At 38.8% G+C, this 24468-nt stretch overlaps 1 protein-coding gene across 2 annotated transcripts; it reads left to right on the top strand.

The window, feature by feature from the left end:
* Positions 1-407: 407 nt before the first annotated feature.
* On the top strand, positions 408-3404 carry LOC107791530 (uncharacterized). 2 transcript variants are annotated; one of them, XM_016613616.2, is made up of 5 exons: positions 408-541; positions 1869-1959; positions 2039-2479; positions 2561-2619; positions 3223-3404. In XM_016613616.2, exons 2-5 carry the CDS (start codon positions 1902-1904, stop codon positions 3244-3246), a joined length of 582 nt encoding a protein of 193 aa, XP_016469102.1. In that variant the 5' UTR covers positions 408-541; positions 1869-1901; the 3' UTR covers positions 3247-3404. The 2 variants fall into 2 exon arrangements, with proteins under 2 accessions (XP_016469102.1, XP_016469101.1); XM_016613615.2 differs by lacking the exon at positions 3223-3404 and adding an exon at positions 2723-3170.
* The last annotated feature ends 21064 nt before the right edge of the window (positions 3405-24468 follow it).

Below are 24468 nucleotides of genomic sequence, written 5' to 3'. Positions count from 1 at the left end.
AAGTCCTTAAAACATTCAAGGATAAAATAAAAAATAAAAAATTATCCTAATTTATCTAGTATTCATCAAATACATGTTTTATGTTATATCTCATTTTTAATCCAATGAACTAAATATAGCACTAAATAATCCGTTACTATTTAATATCCGTTAGTATAATTCTGTCATTATAACTCGGGAATAACTTGTTCCCTAGCTAAATGACCCGTAATGATTCTTTGTCTAGGTACGTAGACAAAGTTTAAAAGAGTGATAGGAATATCCCCTAATTACCATTCCTGTAATTAGCATCTAAAACCGGGGCACTTTAGAAATAAAGGGAGAAATATGACCGTTGGGCCTTTGGGGTGTGGGGTGGGGGTGGGGGGGGGGCCCTCCAACGTCTCTCTATATGTACGTTTTTCCTGTTCTGCAACTTCAAAACTCTGCCCAAAAAAACGCAAAAGAAAATTTGAGAAATCATCAACAGATAGTTTACGCAGTTACGAAGAAGAAAACTTGATAATCTTGTGGATAAATTCTCTGAACATTTCTCTCTTCTGTGAGTTTTCTGTGTTCTTTAATCTACCATCTTGATTTTGATCGCTGAGAAAATTACATGTTTACTTCAAGAATGACAATTCTAATTTCTTTCTTCTAACTGCTATGATTCTATGTTAAAATCTCATCGCTTTTATACATATCCTAATTGTGGTTGTTTTCAACTTTGGCTTTTTGTTCTTTTCTAATTTTTTATTTTATTATTATACTGGATTCAAGTTGAAGACAGATTATGAACTCAATCTTTTCCGTCTACTAAAGTTCTAGATTTGTTGACGCACTTTTACGTTTGATTAAACCCCTAGGGTTTTCCGGTTCTTCATACTGAAATTAAAGATGTATGATTCTAGGGTTCCGTTGTTAGATTAAATAATAATCCTTGAAAAACGAAAAGGGCTCTCCTCAGCCCAGAATTTCAAGTTTGTAGATGGTTAAAGTATCCGTAATTTTTTTCCTTTTTAAAGGTGAAAAGAGTTTCACTTTGTTCTTCTGCCTTTTGTTTAAAGGATATCAGCGATCTGATCTTGATAGAAATTCTAGGTACATATGGTAAGATAATAAGCATACTCTAGCAACTGTTAGCAGTGATTAAAATCCTTTACATACATGTCAATAAAGAGACATGTTACGACAATGTTAGCAAAAAATAGGATGATAAATGAAATCTAGTAATCAGTCTGTTTAACCTAGGCGTTAATTTTGGCGCATCTTTTTCATACCTGTGTGCCCCTGATTCGTATTCGGTAATTCTGATTCTTGCAATCTTGCTTCTGCTACAAATGGTCATCTGCAAACTGCAGTGAACATAAAGCTATACACAAGTCACTTTACCAAATAGTTTCAGTATTATCATAGTACACTGACAAAATCGCTGGAGTTCCACATTATTAAGCTTGATTCTTGTATATAGCACTCATTTTTTGTTGCCAAACTTGTTATGGTGTATTAACTAAGTATCTATGTTTAGATGCCCTCTTGAAGATGCATTTCAGATGTAGATTAAAAAAATCTTTTCTTCCCCATTTGCCCCGAATTTGAACTGCTTTATTTTGAGAAGTCATGACTAATGTACTTGATCTTTGCCATTCTGATTCTTGCTACTATTATATATGTCTAACTGAATGGTTGAAGAGAATATAAAGCTATACTCACTGAGCAAAAAATGTAACATCACAATACACTGAGAAAACTCCCGGAGTAACTTTAATGAAACTTCTATGTTGTTTATAACACTCATTTCTTTGTTGTTTTGCTTGTACTTTCTGTATGTAATCAGTTCATTTTTTTTCGCTTTGATTTCATGTTATAACGTCAATTATATGGTGCAGGATTTTCTTCTATTTCTGCTGGGACACGAATACATGGCTACATCAGCTGCACACCTGATTCAGGATCAGAATATCAATATACGTTTTGATGGTAGAAACCTCATTAGATAAGCACGGAGTATAATGCTTTGATTTACAACTGTCGGTTCACTAATTTTTATCTTTCGCAGGGGCTTCTTTGTTGGGAAAGAATGATACTTCCAAAGCATCGAAGAAAGGAGGAGGTCTTGGTGCAAGAAAAGCACTTAACGACATCTCAAACTCAGCAAAGCCTTCTGCTCTGCAGGCAAAGAAAAATTACTCCTCTAATGTAATTTCCATCGGGAAAGATCTTGATGCCACTCGAAACAAATTCACTGCTGGGATAAAAGATAATTCTGCTAAAGTACCTGATAAGGGTGGCCGGAAGGCACTCACTGATCTTACAAACTCAACCAAGCCATCAGCAAAGCAGGCCTCTAAGAATCAGAAACTGACTACTGCTGCAGCAGCAAATGTTCCGACTTGTATAGCGGAAGAACAATTTCTGCATGATCATCACAAGTGCATCAAATCACAGAGAAAGGCGATGGACATGGATTATTTTCTAAAGGAAGTTGGACTAGACAATGGTAATAAATAAATAAATAAACCTGAGCAATCGTGTTTTGTTGTTTAATGAAGCAGTTGATAATCTGATTTTCCTATGACAGATGTCCCTGTGCAGCTAGCAGCATCTCCACGTGCATCTAAACTCTCAATGAAGTCAATGGTCAGTAGCATTTTGTTCCTCTTTATTTATCTATAACTCGTTTAGTCTTGTGATTCTGTAAAATAAAAGTTGTTTCCAACACCTGATGACTTTGATATACCAGCTAGAGAGCCCTATGAAGTACTTCCAAGTGGAAGAACTGCCAGAACTACTGATGTATGATCAGGTTCCTCGATTCGGAAAAATGGGAACTCGTGGAGACGCTTCGCCTTCTATTAGATCTCCTACATCACCAAAGCTATCATCTATGAGCTGGTGGAAAGATGGAAGCACTCCATGTTTCACACTGATTGACTCGCCCAACCTACCAAAGCATTGATGTCTGTCTTCTTTATGATCACGGACACTCTATTACTTCATAGGCATCAGTCAGTTGGCTAAATGACTGTTGAACTTGTTTAGTTCTTTCTGGTTTTGTGGCAAGAAGGCAGACTAGCTCCTTCGTCTCACATGATTTACATTTTCGTCATATTAACTACTGATGTATTTTGGATTCAATCCCTCCCTATTTGTAAAACTTAAATTTTCTATTTCAGATGCCTTTCAGATGATCTACAGCTTCTCAAGTTAGATGTTTTTTTTTTTTGCATTTGTTGTATACAGTTCATGTTTTATACGGTTGTATAGGAGACTGGGCAAAGAAACAGCTGCGCAGGGGGTTGCAGATGATGAAACATGGGAAAGTTCCAAGTTTCAACCTTTTAGAAGTTGGTTGCTTTTGTAGTTCACCAAAAGATGAAAACCTAAAATGGTACTTGAAATCCCACGACAGTTATTACGAGACATTCTATCAGAGTTCAAATGGTTCAGAGTTTAACAAAGTGGTATACTTAAATTTTGTTTGACTGTATAAAATATCTTCTGGTTGGACTAAGACCATTTTTCATCTTCAATTGATTTGTTGAGTTGGTTGAGTGGTCACTTTTTCATGTTTTATGGAAGCTTTGAATCATTGTGAGGCGGGGCTATTTGTTTAAGAAATTTTTGACATTGATGGATATGTTCTGTTCAGGTTTTTCTTATTTTAGTTGTTCAGAAATACAGATAGGAAGTCTTCTTCATGGCTAACAGAAGAAGTAATGCTCATCGTCCAGATTGTCATGACTCATGAATATATAAACATGCATTTTCATTTTTCCTTTGGGTCTGAAACTTTGAAACATAAAAATATATATTTTCTTGTAAAAAATGCCACATGGACAAAAAATTCATGTGGCATCGTGCGTGTCACACTCCCATGAATTGTCTCGAGGCTATGAAATTACCAAGTTCAGGGGGGGCATTAAAGACCACATGAAATTTAAGGAGGAACTATACAAAAGTTGCCATTCGGAGGGGGGGGAGGTTTCTGAACCAAAGTAATGAAGTTCGAATGGTTCTATAAAAAGAAAAAAATATTGTATATTTTTCTTTTCCTGCAATGACTATTTACTTAAACTATGTATTATTTTTTCGAGTCAAATTCGTAAAATATTTGGTTGCAATTTTATTTTTTAGCCAAAATATGGAGTTCCAACAACGTGTTTTATTTTATTTTTTCTATAGATGCAATGAGTATATGTTCTAATTCCTTCTTTTCCTGACCAAATATATAAAAATAACTTGATTAAAATATCATTATCTTTATCCAAATAAAAACTAAAATCAAAATAATGTTGTTCCAAGTTTTTTTTTTTTTTACAGATTTGGTATGAAAAAAATAATTCAAATAACTGGTGGACTTAAAAAAAATATATTTTTATTATAAAAAATATCACATAGACAAAAAAAAATCCATGTGGCAGCGCATGTGTCACACTCCTATGGATTGTCAGCATCCAGGGGGTTGAGTCTATCAAAATGACAAGTTCATGAGAGTATTAAAGCTGAGGAAAAATCATTACTAGCCGTCTGCTGGAAACTTATATCAGCCACTAGCCATAAATTATAATATATATTTTTATAGCCCAAAACTTATTCTAGTGGCTAGCCGCTGAAATTAACAAATCAAACTGACATGGTACACAAGGGGAAATGAGGGAACGGGAATTGAAAGGTAAAATATTGAGATGGCTCTTCATTTGTTCATAGGAAAACATTCATCATTTGATTCTTTTTGGCTTTTATGCTTATTTAGATATTGATATTTTATACATATTTGTGAGGAATATAAAAATAAAACTTTTGTCATAAATGTTGATTTTTATCAGCTGATGGAAGGGGCAAAAAGGACAGGTGTCGTGTACACAATAATCACACCTGTTTGGGTCATTACATTCTTTTTATACACATTAGTATATCATTTAAATTCATAGTATGAAAAAGCTAGTGCCAAGAAATTGATTTATTCCTTTTCCTATATGAGTCCAAGGTGTAACCACGTTATAACTGGTCGATGGATAATTAAAACTTCACAAAAACACTATAATTGAGAGCATTTGTATAATTACTCATTCTCTAATTACCGAAATTAAAACGATTAAATTACATCTAAATTATACGCGATCACTATATATAAAAATATATATTTATATAACTACAATCTTACTATAGAAACATTATATACATCATATAATATTACTTCTACAAAAAATATACAAGTTTATATAACAAATAAAAAATCTTTCAAGTGTTTCCCTATATTGCAGTTCGTGTGCACGCTAGTATAAAATATATATACATTTTATATTGTTTGTAGAATATATATATATATATATATATATATATATATATATATATATATATACACACACACACACACACACACACACACACACACACACACACACACACACACACACACATATATATATATATTGGAAATACATTTCAAAATACACGATACACTCTAAATACACGGTGTGTACATAATACACATACAGAATATGTATATAATTTATATACACTATGTTTACTTATTAGACAATACACATATGTATACAGTTTTGATACATTGTACACACATATTATACATTCATGATACAAAATACACTCGGGATACACTCAATATATACTTTAGATACACAAGCACACTCGAGATAGGCTCAATATACACTAATGATACACTGTCAAACTTAAGATACAATATATATATATCTCTCTCTCTCTCTCTCTCTCTCTCTCTATATATATATATATATATATACACACACACACACAATATTACAATATTTTCACTACATCGAGCTATAATCGATTGGCAGGCCCCTATTGAGCAACCTCTAATCATCATGTATGTACGACTTTATACATATACATATACACACACACACAGAGACACAAACATATGTTGCACTTAATATACACTAAGGATACACCGTCGAACTTAGGATACAATATATATACAATATTTCTACATTACAAAATAATATATATACAATTTTTCTACAAACTATAATAAAATAATCACGCTACACAATCCAAACCCACCATCAATACCCATTTCAAAAGATCTTCACTCTAAAATGTCATTAAGAAGAAGAAGAAGAAGAAGAAGAATCTCAGCTCTTCTACTATCACCCCTAGCATCAATTATCGTAGGATAAATCAGAGATTTTTCTTAAGACTTAATTGAAATCTCGACAACTTTTTTATGTCTGCGTATACTTTACCCTCCCTAGACCCCCATAATATGAGATTACACTGAGTGTGTTATTGTTGTTATTGTAATTGATAACTCTTTTTAGGTACTTAGACAAACTCCCCAAAAATACTCATACAAAGAGAGAAAGAGATCAAACAAAAATAGCTAAACAGACAAATATAACCAACAAACAAAGAGGAAAAATAATGAAATAAAAATAGATGATAGATAAATATTGTTTAAGTCTAATAAGTGGCTATGTAAAATCACATACTATTTTAGGAAAAGGTAAGAAATAAATTTAAATAGTACTAAAAAAGTAAAAGTAACAAGAGAGAGAAAAGGTGTTAGAATTAAAAGAATTGAAGAAAAAAAGTAAAAACATGTAGAAAAAGTAAAAAGTTGTAACGACCCAACCGGTCGTTTTGAGTATTATAACCACGTTCCTCTATTTACTGCTCAATTTATGCTTTACAGTTGTTTTATGACTTACCGGGTTAGTTGGTTCGGGTCCGGCAGGATTTCGGGGTGAAATGAGACACTTAGTTTCATAATTGAAAACTTAAGTTGAAAAAGTTAATCGGATGTTGACTTATGTGTAAACGACATTGGATTTGAATTCTGATGATTTCAATAGCTCCGTATGGTAATTTTGGACTTAGGAGCGCGTCCGGAAAATTATTTGGAGGTCCGTAGAGGAATTAGACTTGAAATGATGAAAGTCAAATTTTTGGGAAGTTTGACTGGGGGTTGACTTTTTGATATCGGAGTCAAAACCCAATTCTGAAAATTTTTATAGCTCCGATATGTCATTTATGACTTGTGTACAAAATTTGAGGTCAATCAGACGTGATTTGATAGGTTCCGGCGTCGTTTGTTGAAATTAGAAATTTCAAAGTTCATTAGACTTGAATCCTTGGGGAATTCGTGTTTTTGATGTTGTCTGAGGTGATTTGAGGGTTCTCCCAAGTTCGTATGGTGTTTTAGGACTTGATGGTATCTTTGGTTGAGATCCCGGGGGCCTCGGGTGAGTTTTAAGCGAGTCCGGATATTTCAGCACTCTGATATTGTTCTGGAACGTTAGAAGTACGGACCACACAATTTCATGTGTTGAACCACATTTTTGAGTGCTGTAGCAGATTAAAAAGTGTTGCAGCAGATGAAAATATGCGGACCGCATCAGAAAACTGCGGACCGCACAATTTTGTCTACGGCCGCACTTCAGGGTGTTCTGCAGGTTCGCTGGTACGACTTCGGAATTATATCATTTGATCCACAAGGAATTTGGAGATGATTAAAATCTAAAGTTGTAGCTCTTCGTGTCTAGTTTCTAGAAAGATAAAGAAACCATCATTTGGACATCTGTAGAGAAAGTTATGGCCAATTTACTGAAACCTAGTAGTGGAGAGGCGGTGAAGTGCGGCCGCACAATTTTAGTGTGACCGCAGAACTTGAAAATGTGCGACCGCACTTGAAAATGTGCGGACTGCACATTGGGAGGTCAGAGGGTGTACTATATAACCGAGGCCTAGGGTATTATTTTGTTTTTGGGACCTAGAGAGCTAGGTTTGTGGCGATTATTCGTGAAATTTTCAAGAAATTCATCGGGGTAAGTGATTCTAACTCAGATTTGGTTAACATACATGAATATATCATTGTTTTCATCATTTAATAAGTATTTTGAGATGAAAATTTGGAAAAAATTGTAGAAATTTCATAAAATGAATTTTTGGGATTTGAATACCGATTCGGAGTCGGATTTGAGTGAAATTAGTATGGTTGAACTCGTAATTGAATGGGTTGTCGGATTTTGTGAGTTTCGTCGGATTCCGAGACGTGGGCTCCACGGGCGATTTTTGAGTTAAATTTCGAATTTTATTGGAAAATTAGTATTTTCATACGGAATAAATTCCTATGATTTATATTGATTGAATTGAATTAATTGTGACTAGATACGAGGCTTCCGGAGGCAAATTTGCGAGGCAAAGGCATAACGGAATAAAGAATTACACGGTTTGAGGTAAGTAGCACTTCTAAACTTGGCTCTAAGGGTATGAATCCCCAAATTGGTGTTATATAAATTGTTAGGAGGTGACGCACACGATAGTTGACGAGCGTGTGGACGTGCACCATTGAAACTGTGACTTGAATAAATTCTATGAAGTTATAAAAATTAAAGAAGCATGTTATTATATGAACATTTCTCACGTGTTAGAGAAATTGAGCTGAGGCTCTTATTAAAGATCATGTTTAGGCTACGTGCCGATATTTTGGGACCCATGGGATCATGTTGCTGTTAAATTAATTGTTTTAAAATATACATTTCATACTCAGTCATGCTCATCCATTGTGAGGATATTTATGGGATCGGGCTGCATACCAAAACATGCCTTTTAGGCTTTATTATTATATGGATCGGGGCTGCCCGCCTGCAGCAGACCTTATTGGCTTTATTATTATATGGATCGGGGCTGCCCGCCTGCAGCAGACCTTATTAGCTTTATTATTATGTGGATCGGGGCTGCCTCCTGCAGCAGGCCTTATAGGCTTTACTATTTTATGGATCGGGGCCGCCCGCCTGCAGCAGGCCTTATAGGCTTTATTATTATACGGATCGGGACTGCCCGCCTGCAGTAGGCCATATCGGCTTTATATCAAGCTTGGGATGAAGGAGCCCCTCCGGAGTTTGTACACACCCCCAGTGAGCGTAAATGATTATATATATTCGGGATGAACTTCCCAGGGCATGGACTTGCCTTACTTATTTATATGTTGTGATGAATTTTTCCTGGATATGGATCTTGTCCGTATCATTTATATTGGAGATAAATTACCCCAGGGCTGGATTGGCCTTATACGGTACTGAATGACTGATTGTCAGTCGATGTGTATATATATACGGGACAGAATATCCCTAGGTTGGATTGGCCATAAACAGTACTGAGTGATCGAATAATTTGTGACCAGTATTTACATGAGGCCTTTCTACTGAGATCTCATATTCCTCATATCATGCAATATTGATCCATTTCACTTGTACTGAGTTTAACTGTTGAACTTGAAAGCATGCCTATATTTTTGTACCATTATTTATACTGGACTGTACCTGCGGAGCTCATCACTACTTTCATCCCAGAGGTTATTCTTGTTACTTATTGAGTTGGTTGTACTCATACTACACTCTGCACCTCGTGTGCAGATCCAAGTGCTCCCGGATACGACGACTGCTAGATTTCGGAGTTATTTCTGTTGGAGACTATCAAGGTAGCTGCTTGACGTCCGCAGACTTGATTCCCTTCCTGTTTAGTTATTGTACTGTTCTATATTTCAGACAGTGATTTTTATCAGTCAAACTTTGTATTCATTTAGATGCTCATGTACTCAGTGACACCGGGTTTTGGGAGTGTTTATATTTGTATTTGTGAGATTTCGTCTGCTGAATTTAATTATTATATTTTCAAATTTAAAAGATATGGTGGTTCATTGGGATTGTTGGCTTGCCTAGTATTGAGTTAGGCACCATCACGACATGTGAGATTTTGGGTCGTGACAAAAGTCAAGTGGAATACGTGAGAAAGAGAAAACAATTTGGTATTAAGAAGAAAAAATATATAGGGAAGATAAAAAAAAGTTGTACCAAAATTTACTTTTATCCGTTGGTTTTATTTGATGGGGCTACAATTTGATATTAATTTTATCCGAATGGACATTTTGGGTTACGTGCAAAACTTTGGGCTAATAATGTTTTTCGCCGGCCATACAAGGTAGTTTTCTCATTAAAGATCACATGACGATTAAGGGGGAACTAAACAAAAGTCGCCAAGTTTAGGGGAGTCCTGAACTATTCTACCATTAAAATTCAAGTAACTATTTTAGAAAATAATAATAGTATTGAAGAGAAATAAGGAAAGACTTTTAGGCATGAAATTAAATTTCTTCAAAGGGATATTTCTCATATACTGATTGAGAAATACAAATAAGTTCCTTCACAATAAAACAAAGTCTATATGTACACCAGAGAATTTTTGTAGCGACTTCCTACGAAAGTTTTGTATTACATATTTACCCTCACTATTGAAGTTTTAACTTAATTACAAGTTGATATACAATTTACCACGTATATATAAATTTGTATGAAATGATTATCCCTTTATATTAGGAATTGATCAAAGAATTCCTCTCTCTCCCTTCGTCTCTCTCTCTCTCTCTCTCTCTCTCTCTCTCTCTCTCTCTCTCTCTCTCTCTCTCTCTCTCTCTTTCTCTCTCTCTCGCTCTTTGTGTGTTCTTTCCCCAACCCTATTTTTCTTCTTTCGATTTTCTCTGCTCATCTACTTTATCCTCTCATTTTTTAATTCATCAATCAATTTCAATTGTTTTACTATAGAGTTTTAACTTAGCAACTTCCTTTCATATTGCACATTTGGTGTTCGACTTGAAATTATCAATCAATAAATTTTGAAGGTATTTGACTCTCCACCATTGACAACCCTTAAAAAGCTTTGAAGCTTTGAATTCGAATTCAAGTTTTCAAAAAATATTATTTGTTTCGATTGGATGTTGTTGCAAACGATTGAGAATATTCATTTGAGTTTATATCTCAATTTTGAGGTTGTTCAGTAAATATTAGAGTTGATTTTGGCTGGATTTCAGATTGAAACTCGAAGAAGAAGAAGAAGAAGAAGAAGAAGAAGAAGAAGAAGAAGAAGAAGAAGAAGAAGAAGAAGAAGAAGAAGGAGGAGGAGGAGGAGGAGAAGAAGAAGAATGAGAAGAAGAAAAGAAAAAGAAGAAGGAAGAGGAGGAGGAGGAGGAGGAGACATTGTTTGACCAAAAAGTGTAACTTTCGGCTAAACTTATTAAATTTAAGTAATAATGGGTTAAATCTAGTTGAAGATTATAATTCTATATGCAAATATTGAAAACATGTGGGAGATGGGGACAGATCCCATAAAGGTTGATAACAATCAGTACAAAATATTCTTAAAGTGTCAGTAATAATGGAGGTGTAACTAGCAATAAATAACAGTAAATGGCATTTAAGTAAATAGGAGGAATGATTCACCCAATAATGGATGGATTGGACGAATGTTTCTCCTGACAATAATGAATGGCAGATAGATCCGAGATTTGCTTGAACAATCCTCGGATATGATGGAAAGGTGTGAAATAATATGAGCAAGAGTCTTGATAAAAAGGTAATCTTTGTATTTTTACAAGAGAGAGAGAATCTTCTTCTGAAAAGTGTTCTTCTCAAATGAATATTACCTGCCCATCTTCCTTTTCTTTTTCCCTTATATATTTGACACATATCCCTAGCAAACTCTAATAGTACAAATGCAGAGAATATTCACTAGAATATTCTCTCTAATATCCTATTTCAAAAACTAGCCGTTACTGTTCTTTACACAATGCTCGACCTCGGTCATTGTTGACATCTCGGTCATGAATCTTGCTATTCCTGGTCGACCTCGACCAACTATTTCCTTAATGTTGTATTACACTAAGTATTCTTAGGGCAGATTTTGGCTTATACAGTTAGTCCATCCGCTTATTAAGGCCAATCCCAGACGGCCTTGATGAGCGGACTCTATTTATCGTGGTTGGCAAAATTGGGAGAACAAGTCGAGCTGTGGCATTTCAGACAAGGTGACAACATGACCTTTCGTGAACCGCAACCTTTGGGGTTGTATCGTTTTAGAATGATGTCATGACATCATACGTCATTATGGCATATTTTCCCGATGCTTTGCATCGTTTCCCGTGCCTCTACCATTTAGATACCTGCATTGGGTAATGATGGCCCAATTTCTTGGTCCTGACGCTTGAACTGTTATAAATAAGGACATGAGACCATTCGTTTGTGTTTTGCATATTCTTAATATCGAATCCTTGTGTCTTCTTCTCTATTCTTCGTATTGAATCCCTGTCTTCTTTATATCCACTCCCTTGATTCTGATGATTCCAGTTGCTTCCAACCCTTCTGTACTTAAAACATCTTCTTTCAAAATTATGGTTAACGTACCCTCTAGTTCTGGCATGGCAATTGACCCTCTCCCTTTGGCGATGCGTATGCCTCTTCATGACGATAGTGTTTTTGTTGCCATTGAAGACGAGAAATTTTCTAAGATGGAGGAAATAATCCCTCGTAGTGAAAAAGTTAGGTCCGACTTTTCGAAGACGCCTGAGGACGACCCTGAGGTCTCGGAATCAGCGGTAAAAGAGGTCGATCTCGCTGAGCTTAGGGAAAAGTTGAAAATTCCTGCCTATATCGATCTGATCCCAGCGGAGTGCGATGTGGTACAAATACACTACCCCGGGTATTGCGCGTTCTATGCGTATCCTTTTTACGTTGGCTATTCCTTTCCTCTTCTCCCATTGGCGGATGAATTTTGCCGCTATTACGGCATCTGCTCGGCCCAACTCTCTCCATACATCTACAAGCTTATCCGCAAGCTTACGAAATATGCGGAGTTGGCCGGGGTTGGGGTCACACTCCGCCACCTGATGCATATCTTCGCCCCTAGTTTCTATAGGGGACGATGTTGCACCTTCGCCACCGAGGAAGTAAATGTCTGGTGGTGAAGATGGACGACAAGGCAAATCGACAGTTCTGACTCAACTACTTTTTTGTCAAAACCGAGGACGTGGTGGCCTACGCGAGCGGATTCCCTGAGCCTTGGAATTACGCCCGTAAGTACCTTTTTTTTGTCAAGCATTTGTTTTGCTTGTTTTATTTGTAGTCTAACATTCCGTCCTTTCTTCATGCATCCGAGACTACGCCCCCTCCTTTGGTCGGGGACATTCATGACTGGGTCAGCCAGATGCTGCCTCACACAATGGGGATTCATGAATGGCCGGCCTTTCTCAAGAAGTTCGGGCCTGCATCTTCCGCGACCAGTGAGTTCTATATATATATATATATATATATATATATATATATATATATATATATCTATACTGTTTTGACCTCATGGTCGCTTGCTCGTTATAGTTTTGTATAGGAAGTGACAATTTTTTAATCTTTCTTTTTCAGCCTGAGGATCTTCGAGGAGATCGGGGGCTCCTCCTTTTGCATTTCGTAAGAGGAAGGCTGCTTCTTCTTCGGAGTCTGTTCCCGTTTTGACCGTGACTAGGCCTGCCCGATTGTCTGCTTGTATTCCTTCTTCTGTCGCGGCTAGGTATGCTCAGTCGTCGACTACATCTGTAGCAGAACTCATGACTTCCCCTTTGCATTATCTAGTAGACAAAGACAATGAAGAGGAATCGTCATCAAGTGGTGGTAATTTGCTTCCTCGTAAGAGGAGATCAGTGGACGTCGACGAAGAATCTATCCGGGCGGTGAATTCGATAATAGGGGATTTCGTCGTCTGAGAAATGATGACCATAGAACTTGAAGATGACACATAATTACCGCCCGTGATTCCGCCATTGTCTGAAGCCGAAGGGGGTACGTCTCTCCCTAAGACCATGATGGAATTTCAAGGGCCATCGACGAGAGTCCCTCACGACTTGCGGCAGGATGAGTCATTGGCCTCCCGACCGGCCGAGGATCCTTCTTCAAGGGCTGACATTAAAGGAAAATGCATAGCCGAGGAAGGTTACGAGATAGGCTCTAATGTGGATGACGAAGAGGTGAGGATGATGAGGGAGGGATTTACCCGACTCGAGGTGAGGTTGGAGGGAACCACGAGGACTATTGCGATCCCCATGGATCGGGATTTGCTGGTTGGCACAGAGGACGTGGTCCCTTCTCTTGGTCCCCTCTGTTTTGATGTGGAAGGTAAAACCCTTGAAAAGCTGAAGGATGCCACTCTATCTAGGAGCATAGACGGCCTCGCTCATAGGGCAAATTTTTCGATCCCTTTTCTTTTTTGTATGTCGAGTTCAAAGTTTCGTTCTTACTCTTTGTTTTCTGTTTCTCTTTCTTTCAGATTGTGATTTTGGATATTGAGAGCGCCCGACGAGAGGAGAGGCATAAGGCTATTTTTAGAAGATGGAGTAGAAATATTGTGAATACCGTAACAAGCACTGCGAGATCTGTAGACGGTTCGGTGAGAGCGGCAATTTCCAGGCTCTCCGAGATGAACTAAAAGAGAAGGATGACGAGTTGGTAAGAGTCATCGGAAAATGAAGTATTCTTGAGAGGGCGTTAAGTGATAAAGAAGAAGAGCTTGAGGTGAGCAAGGGGGTCGAAGCCCAATGTACCGATCTTCAAGCCCAAGTGGTCTCATTGTGCGTCGAGCTCGGGGAGTGTCAACTCAAAGCGGACGCTCTAAGTGGCGAGGTCGCTGAAAAGGCAGCGGATTTAGAGAAGGCAGAGTTAGCCCGATTGGGGGCTGCAAGGAAAGTAGAGGCTTTGGAGATCATGATCCGCATTCTTTGTTCTGAGTGGGAGAGTGTTCTGGAGACAGCCATTCTCAGATAGGAGCGGCTTGATGAACGGATATGGTAGCTGGAATAAGAGGCTTTAGGCCTTTGTGATCAAGTTGCTTCTCTTGAGGTCGAGAAGGCACAATTATTTGCTTAGCCGTCTTCTTCCCATACTTCTGCTTTTCTCGATGTTCCGCGGGATTTGTACGAGGAATGGATTCACGCCGAGGTCCAGTTAGATATATTTAGAGATCTGATGGGGGGAACTATTTCAGAAGCCGACTTCGAGGATGCTCGTGCTAAGGCACGTAGAGCTCGGGTTGCTTGTGGCTATGATACCTCTACACCAGAGGCCGGTGATGACGAAGAGTATGCGAGCGTAGATCAAATTGAACATGACGCATGGTATGAGGATGAGTATCCCGCTGGCGATGGCGAAGAGGCAGATGGAGATGGCCCAGGCGATCAAAGTGATGGCGCCAGGGCCAGGCGACAATTAGTTGTTTTTCCTTTCCTTCTTTATTTTAGCCACAGACTTGTGTATTTTTTGTGGGTGTGTTTTCGAGCCTTTGTAAAAAATATTCTAAGTATGAATTGCTAGGTCTATTACTCATACCTGATTCTTTTTCTTCTTTTCGAGTATGTATGTTTTTTTGATTTTGTTGCTTGGTTGCCTTAGTCATAATAACTTTGTTCAAGTAGGTTGAATCAAGTTGAAACAAAACCTAGGTTTCATTTTGGCCGAGGGACAATAGGTGTTGGTTCGAACGAGGTCGAACACATCTCATGTTTATTTACGGCTGAGGGCCGATTTGGTGTTGATTCGAACGAGGTCGAATATAACCTATATTTAGTTATGGACGAGGGCCAAATAGGTGTTGATTCGAACGAGGTCGAACACATCGTATGTTTATTTATGACCGAGGGCCAATTAGGTATTGATTCGAACGAGGTCGAATATAATCTAGATTTAGTTATGGCCAAGGGCCAAATAGGCGTTAATTCGAACGAGGTCAAATGTAACCTATGCTTAGGGAGAACAAAAATAAACTTCATATATTTGTGCTTTGTTCATATACTTGGAGAGATTTACATATTTTTCGGGTGCTGGATAGAATTTCAGTCCCAGTCTATCTAGTCCCTTCATTGGTCGAACTGGAAAAGTATTGAGCGGTCGGGCAATGAACTAGTCGTCCAGTGCCTTCGTCTGTGTTCATTTCAATCCTGAAGTATCCCCGTCATCACCTCAGAATCCGCAAGGATAACTCACGTGCTAAGGTACAATACCTCACAAACAGGCCCTAGGCCTCACTCAGTTATAAACCTCTCCAATCTCTCGGGCTCTCATAAATCAAAGAAATCAGCCCAAACAACATTAACATGATGCAACAAATAGAATAACAGAGACTGAGCTATGATGTAAGAATGTATGAGCGTTAAAAACCTCCTCGAGAAAACCCAATTGGGACAAAACTCGAGTGAGGGAAAAATAGTATGACTTTGGGGATATCATTCTTTAAAAGTTGAAGTACTTGAGGTGTGTAATATTCTAGTTGTTTGGTAGTCGTTTTCCTTCCATTGTTTCTAGTGGGAATGACCTTTTGTTTGCTGTTGCCGTGATTTTGTAGGGGCCGTCCCAGTTTATTCCTAGTTTGCCTTCGCGCGAGTATTTGCTTGTTTGTGTTTTAGCTTTAAGCACGTAGTCCCCTACTTTAAGTGGCCTGATCTTTGCCTTTTTGTTATAATAGTGTTCTGCTTGTTGCTTTTGGGCGACCATTCTCACGTAGGCCATATCTCTTCGTTCCTCGACTTCGTCGAGTTCCAACATTCTACTGTCATCGTTCTGGGGTCTGCTTTCCCGGGAGTATCTTAGGTTGGGCTCCTCGACCTCGACCGGTATTAGTGCATCAGTCCCATAGACTAACGAGTATGGCGTTTCTCCTGTGCTCGTCTTTGGCGTTGTTCGGTAGGCCTAGAGTACTTCTGGTAATATTTCCAACCATAGTCCCTTTGTGTCTTTGAGTTTCTTCTTCATGATGTTCAATGTTGACTTGTTGGAGGATTTCGCTTGTGGTAAGGCATTGAGAGTATTCTTTTGATGTGCCATTTTTCAAAAAAGTCGGCGGCCTTCTTTCTTGTAAATTGGGGTTCGTTGTCGTAGCTGATTTCTTTGGGGAGACCGAAACGACATATGATGTTTTTCCATATGAAGGTGATCACTTCATGTTCGCGTATTTGGGCGAATGCTCCTGTTTTCACCCATTTAGAGAAATAGTCAGTTAAAACTAAGACAAATCGTACGTTACCTCGTCCTATCGGGATGGGGCCCACGGTGTCTATTCCCGATTTGATGAACAACCATGGGGAAGTTACTGAGTGTAGGTATTCGCCTGCTTGGTAGATCATCGGGGCGTACTTCTGGCATTGCTCGTATTTTTTCACGAAATCCGCAAACTCCTTTTTCATGGTGGGCAGTAATACCCTGCCCGTATGAGGCATCTAACTAAAGCTCGATTACCGGAGTGAGCTCCACAGTGGCCTTCGTGTACTTCTACAAGGACGCGTCGCGTCTGATTTAGGCCTAAGCATTTCGCTAGAGAGTCGCCATATGTCCTTTTGTACAGGTCATTATGAATGATGATGTATCTAGATGCTTGCATTCGTAGCTTCTTGGCCTCTTTTGTATCGTTGGGGAGTACACTGTCCTGCAAATATGTAATTATACAGTTGCGCCAGTCCCAAATCAGGTTTATGGTTCTTACCTCGATTTGATCTATCGACTAGTTGAGGAGGTGGACCCTATTTCTTTCTCTAGTTGTAAAATGTTTTTGGTGGCTGTGGCTAATTTGGCGAGGTCGTCCGCTTCAGTGTTCTGTGCTCGGAGGATCAGGTCGAGTTGACATTCATCAACCTCGGGTAGTAGCTTGCAGATTTCGGTCTAGTACTTTTGTAACCTTTTCTCCTTCATGTGCAACGTCCGTGTGACTTGGTTGACCACGAGTTGATAATCATAGCGCAATCCTATACGTTTCGCCCTGTATTTGAGTGCTAGTCTCAGTCCTGCAATTACGGCCTCATACTCAGCCACGTTGTTAGTCATGTCCGAGAATCTTATGGACTGGCGAATCATTTCGCCTGTTGAGACTTCGAGTACGAGTCCTAGCCCATATTTTGACGCGTTAGATGCGCAATCGGTGTATATGATCCAGAGGTCTTATGTTTGGGGAGAAGCGTGGACAGATTCTTTTTCAACTTTGGGCATTATTTTTTGCAATGAAGCCGACGGCGAAGTCTGTGAGGACCTGTGACTTTATTGCCGTTCGTGGCCGATATGTAATATCGTGCTAGCTCAGTTCGATGGCCCATTTGGCCAACCTGCCCGATAGCTTGGAAATACAGTCTAAGCTTTCGTGAAGCTACGACTAAGGCCCGAGCCAGCTTTTCAAGATGGGGATATCTTGTCTTGGCATCGACTAGTGTTTTGCTAATGTAATAGATGGGAGATTGCGTACCTTTATTTTCTTGGACCAGGACTGCGCTCACATCTACTTCGAACACAGCGAGATAGATGAGAAGGGGCTGTCCCGGTTCTGATTTTGAAAGCAACGGTGGCGAGGACAAGTACACCTTTAACTCCTTCAGGGCTTGAACGCACTCAGAGGTCCATTGGAGTCCGTTCTCCTTTTTGAGTACGCCGAAGAACTTATGGAACCTATCGGAGGATCATGAAATAAACCTCGAATGGGCGGCGATACGGCCAGTCAACCTTTGGACCTGTTTTCTGGTGGTCAATTGCTCTGGTATCCCTTCGATAGCCTTGATTTGGTCGGGATTGACCTCGATACCTCGCTGCGACGCTAGGAAACCCAAGAATTTTCTTGAGGACATGCCAAATGCATATTTTTCGGGGTTCAATTTCATGTCGTATTGCCTGAGTATGCCGAAGGCTTCTCTCAGGTGTTCGATGTGATCTTCTTTCCTTTTGGATTTGACCAGCATGTCGTCAATGTAGACTTCCATTATTTTACCGAGTTGGTCTTTGAACATCTTCGTCACCAACCTTTGGTAAGTTTCCCCTGCAGTTTTCAGTCCGAAGGGGATGGCCCTGTAGCAGTACGTCCCCTGGTGGGTGATGAAGGTGGTCTTTTCCTGGTCCTCTTCCTCCATGAGGATCTGATTATAGCCCGAGTAGGCATCCAAGAAACTTATCAGCTCGTGCCCGGCTGTTGCGTCGATGAGTTGGTCGATATGAGGTAATAGAAATGAATCCTTGGGGTAAGCTTTGTTCAGGTAAATGAAATCTATGCACGCCCGCCACTTGTCGTTCTTATTTTTCACCATGACTACGTTGGCGACCCATTGGGGGTACTTCGACTCCATGACAGAGCCATTTTCCAACAATTTTTCCACTTCTTTGCGTACTGCATCATTAATTGCAGAGTTGAATTTACGCCTAACCTGCCTCACCGGGGGTAGAGTGGATCGACGTTTAATTTGTGCATGGCAATTTCCTTTGAGATACCTGGTATATCTGCATGGCTAAAAGCAAACATGTCCGCATTAGCAGTTAAAAATTCACGAAACTTACCCGGTTCCTGAAGTTTGCAGCCGATGTAAGCTTTTTTCTATGGTCATTACCATCTAATTGAACGGGGTCGAGGTCCTCTATGGTCGATCATGCGCCTTGACCATATCAGGGTCTCTGATGACGTCCTCACTGTTATCGCATGTCGACCTCGACCCTGTTGATTGCTATGCCTCTTTTTCTTTATCCTTTGTTTGTTAGGTGTTCGTACAGTCTAGGATGATGCGGTAGCATTTTTGGGATGTGCGTTGCTCCCCTCGTATACTTAACATTCCCCATGGAGTTGGGAATTTGATGACTTGGTAATAAGATGGTGGGGATGGCTCTCATGGTGTGTATTCATGGTCGCCCTATTATGGCGTTGTATGATGTGTCCTGGTCCATGATATGGAATGTGATCTCCATAGTGACGCCACCCGCTAGGACGGGGAGTGTGATCTCGCTGGATGTTCGCTCAACTGCATTGTTAAAGCCGGTTAGTGTGATGCAGCGTGGCACTATCTTGTCCTAGAGTTTCATTTGTGCGAGTACTCGAGGATGGATAATATACGCGCCGCTCCCGTCATCTACCATAATCCATCTTACGTCGGTATCTAAAATTCGTAAAGTGATAACGAGAGCATCATAGTGAAGGAAAGCCAAATCGTTGGTATCTGATTTATCGAAGATGATACTTTCTTCGAGTTCATCATACCGTTCCTGGGTGATCGACCATTTGAGCTTGTGGGTTGTGGTGAACTTCATTCTATTGATGGAAGCATCGTCCTCGCCACTGATGATCATATGGATGGTGTGGTCTGGCGAGGGCGGTTTCGGCAACCCTTGATATTGTTCACGCCCCTGGAAAAGTTGGTCCTTCCCCGATCGCTCAACAATTCTTTGAGGTGTCCCTGTCACAGCATGTTTACGACCTCCTGTCTTAGGGCGATGCAATCTTTGGTTTTATGTCCTCGCTCTTGATGGAAATCGCAGAGGGCATATGATTTTCTGGTATCCGGGTCTGACCTCATCTTTTGTGGCAACTTCACTTTTGGTCCGAGCTTCTCCAAGGTATAGACTATCTCTATAGGTGACACACAAATATTGTGCGCGGATAGTAAAAGAGGCATACCTCTCTCATTTCGGTGAGTCCCTGCTCTTGATCGGGGCGGGCCTTCTTCATGGCGGGATAAGGACGAAGCGGTGGTTCTGACATATGGGAGATGTCGTTCTCAGTTTGGTCGTGAGGCAGTGGGATATCTTCTGATATCATTTCTTCGATCTTTTCTGGATTCGGCTTGTACCAAGGTCAATCGATGAGTCGGACCATTGAGGTCTTCCTCATCTGTTCGGACCTCGGCACAATATGCGTTGTGTATTTCATCCCAAGTAGTTTGGGGGGGGGGGGTACTTCATAAGCCGACTTAATAATTTTCTTGTCGCCCTTGAACCATTTCTACTCAGCCCATTTTAGAAAGCTGCTACCGCCATTCCTTCCAATATATTTGGCAAGGTCATCCTTACTCGGTTAAAACAGGCGAGGAAATCCCTCAGCCCCTCTCCAGGAGACTATTTAATAGCAAAGATGTCGTTTACTCTAGCCTCGGCCTTCTTGGCCTCGGCATGGGCCATTACGAACATATGAGCCATTTCCTCAAAGGTTTCGATGGAACGTGCAGGCAGTTACGAATACCAGGTTAATGCACCTCCCGTGAGGGTTTCGTCGAATTTCTTTAGTAGAATGAAGGATACTTGTTCCTTGGCGAGGCCATTGCCTTTCACGGCGTTGATGTAGTGGGTCACATGATCTTCAGGGTCTGTTATGCCATTGTATATTTTTAGATAGGGCGGCATCTTAAAGGTCTTTGGTATGGCATGTGGGGTAGCACTATCACTGTACGACTGCTCGATGAACCAACTGGCATCTCTCTTTGGCAATAGCTTAGGGGCGCCCAGTATTTTATCGACCCTTTCTTGGTGTTCTCTCATTTGGTCCCGAAGTGCCTTGTTCTCATTTTCCATTTCCTCCATCCTTTTCAGAATGGTCGTGAGAGTGTCATCACCTGCAGTGTTAACAACACTGTGAGTAATACCTGTCGTCGTGGGAGGAGGAGGAGGTTGATCACGTTGCTCGTCCACTAGTGGCATAACACAAGTTCTCGCATTTTCTGCGGCCGCATCCCGAATGGGCTTATGGAGGACGCTCGTCAGTGTATCAGTTAGCCAGGCCTCAAGGAGCTTCTTTACTGCTGGTGGTTCCTCCTCTACCACGGATGTTGAGGCTACCTTACCGAGAGATTTTGTGATACTGCAGTGGGGAGGGGTGATCCACCTTGCCTAGGAAAGGCATTGGGCGTCGTGTCCTCGTCCACTACTTCAGAGCTTTCATGGATGATGTTCATGAGGTTGGTTGGGAGGTCACTCATTATTCTCGTTCTTTCTTCTCTGTTACTAGCCATATTAGATCTATGTATGCAGAGAGAAAAAGGTTATTGTTTTTTTTATGTTAGTGACCAGTGTCGATTGTAGATCTAGAAAAAACTAAAAGACTTAACTAGAAAATTCCCACAGATGGCGCCAAATTGTTTGACCAAAAAGTGTAACTTTCAGCTAAACTTATTAAATTTAAGTAATAATGGGTTAAATCTAGTTGAAGACAATAACTTAAGATGCAAATTTTGAAAACGTGTGGGAGATGGGGACATATCCCATAAAGGGTTGATAACAATCGGTACAAAGTATTCTTAAAGCGTCAGTAATAATGGAGGTGTAACTAGCAATAAATAATAATAAATGGCATTTAAGTAAATAGTAGGAATGATTCACCCAATAATGGATGGATTAGATAAATGTTTCTCGTGACAATGATGAATGGCAGATAGATCCGAAATTTGCTTAAACAATCCTCGGATCTGGTGGAAAGGTGTAAAATAATATGAGCAAGAATCTTGATAAAAAGATAATCTTTGTATTTTTACAAGAGAGAGAGAATCTTCTTGTGAAAAGTATTCTTCTCAAATGAATATTACCTGCCCCTATTCCTTTTCTTTTTTCCCTTATATATTTGATACATATCCCTAGCAAACCCTAATAGTACAAATGCAGAGAATTTAATATTCTATTTCTAAAACTAGCCATTATTGTTCTTTACACAATGCTCGACCTCGGTCATGGTTGACATCTCAGCCATGAATCTTGCTGCTTGCTGGTCGACCTCGACCGACTCTTTTCTTAATGCCGTATTACGCTAAGTATCCTTAGGGCAGATTTTGGCCTATACAGACATTTCATACAATATACATACAAAATTGTATTAAAATTATATTAAATTGTATTAAAATTGTATATAAATTGTATTTAATTTGTATTTTTTGTAATTATATATTTTTTATTTGAATGTTATATGAAAGTTAAAAATTAGTTGTATATTATATGAATCGTTGTATGAAATTTGTATTTAAGTTATAAATATATTATTTTTACATAAAGTTATTGTGTATCAAAATTGTATTAAGAGAGAAAGTTTTGATTGGAATTTCAGAGAGGAAGAAGAACACACCACATACAAAATATATACAAAGCATATACAAAATACATACAAAAGACATATTGTATAAAATTTATATGAAAATTGTATTTAACTTGTATGATGTTATAATTATATTTAACTGGGTAAGAATGCTATATGAAAGTTGTAGATAAGTTATAAATAAGTTATATATTGTATAATTAGTTGTATAAATTTTATTTTTAGTTTGTATGTTGTAGTAGATGTACCAAATTTGTACGAGTTTGTTTTAATTTAGTTGTTGATATATCATACATTGTTCCTTTCTCAATTGATTTATTAAGTAAAGAAAAGTAGATAATGAATTTCAAATTGACTCATGTGCACTGATTTATATTTGTTTGAACTGAAAAACTTCAATATTGATGGGAAGTGAATAATTTGGATGGACACATTTTGAGTTTCAGATTAAAAGCGTCATCGTCGCACTTCAGAGAAACTGAATTTTATGTGAGATTTGAATTTTGCATGAGAAATCAATTGTGTAGCATAGATTCTTGTTAGCAATACTAATACAAAGTTGAATCAAAAGATTGGAGGTGATTGAATATGATTTAAAATCTGCTAAAACTTCGAATCTGCTCAATTATGAATTTTTATTCAACTGCGATTGGTGTTGTAGTTTGACAATATTGTTAAGAAATTATTCAGTAAAACCATAGTAGAGCAATCATAGAGATGGAAACAAGGATAAATTTTGGCGACGATTGTGTTCAAAGTTGTTGTCATATTGTAGCGTATCTTTTTTCTTTTTGTAACTGAAGTTCTGTTTGTTACGTTATTCATGCTATTAAAAATAAAAACCCACAGCTGGAAGGATGCTTATTGAAAATATTGTATATAAATTGTAAGAAAAACTTAGTTATAGCGGGTAAATTTGAAACTTCTGAGAAATTTGATAAATAAGTTTAAAATATGGTATAGGACGAACAAATGATCCCCAGATTAAAGCAAAGAACATGCCATTCTTAAGCGTTTAGTGGGCCCCTTTTTTTGTATTACCCTATATACCCTTATAAAAAGAACAATAGATTCCAAATTACATCAGTGGGCCCTGCTTTGTACGGGCATGTAGGTCTAGTAACTCTTTAGAAGAGTGTTCTGTCACGACCCAATTTCCTTTATAGGCCGTGATGGCGCCCAACGTCGCCGTTATGCAAGCCAACGGTGAACTAAACCATGTTATTTATCTTTTAATAAGCTTATCGGGTTTGAAGTAAAAACAAATTAGTCTGAAGTAAAAAAATTGCACTTCAGATGCACTTAAGGCCAAATAGGTCTAAAGTGCAACCAATGGTTTCATGCATTTAAGGCCAATAAGTCTGAAGTAAAAAATTACACTTCAGATGCATTTAAGGCCAAAAGGTCTGAAGTGCAATAAACGTTTTCCTATATTTAAGGCCAATAAGTCTGAAGTGAAAAATTATACTTCAGATGCACTTAAGGCCAAAAGGTGTGAAGTGCAACAAAAGTTTTTCTACGCTTAAAGCCAATAAGTCTGAAGTGAAAAATTGCACTTCAGATGCACTTAAGCCAAAAGGTCTGAAGTGAAACCAATATTTTCATGCACTTAAGGCCAAATAGGTCTGAAATGCATATTGTCCAGAAACAAAAAAAAAATCTTCAAATTTTAACAATCCAATATGCGATTTAATACCTAAATCTACTCCAAATGTGCTCAAATTTAAAACATAACCTCCAAATATCATCAAGAACAAACTCCAATCATCAATTTATCAAAACAACAATAAATCTAACGAACCCATTTTGCAATTAAGAAAAAGAAGA

The sequence above is a fragment of the Nicotiana tabacum genome, chromosome 4, assembly GCF_000715075.1.
Source record: "Nicotiana tabacum cultivar K326 chromosome 4, ASM71507v2, whole genome shotgun sequence".
Lineage (NCBI taxonomy): Eukaryota > Viridiplantae > Streptophyta > Magnoliopsida > Solanales > Solanaceae > Nicotiana > Nicotiana tabacum.
Note: the sequence above shows the minus strand (reverse complement) of the source record. Positions and strands in the feature narration are given on the sequence as shown.

Excerpts from the sequence above, each read along its gene's own strand:
- LOC107791530 (XM_016613615.2), top strand. The coding sequence starts at position 1,902 with ATGGCTACATCAGCTGCACACCTGATTCAGGATCAGAATATCAATATA. Across the intron at positions 1,960-2,038 it reads TATCAATATACGTTTTGATG|GGGCTTCTTTGTTGGGAAAG; the intron begins GTAGAAACCTCA and ends TATCTTTCGCAG. Across the intron at positions 2,480-2,560 it reads GGAAGTTGGACTAGACAATG|ATGTCCCTGTGCAGCTAGCA; the intron begins GTAATAAATAAA and ends TTCCTATGACAG.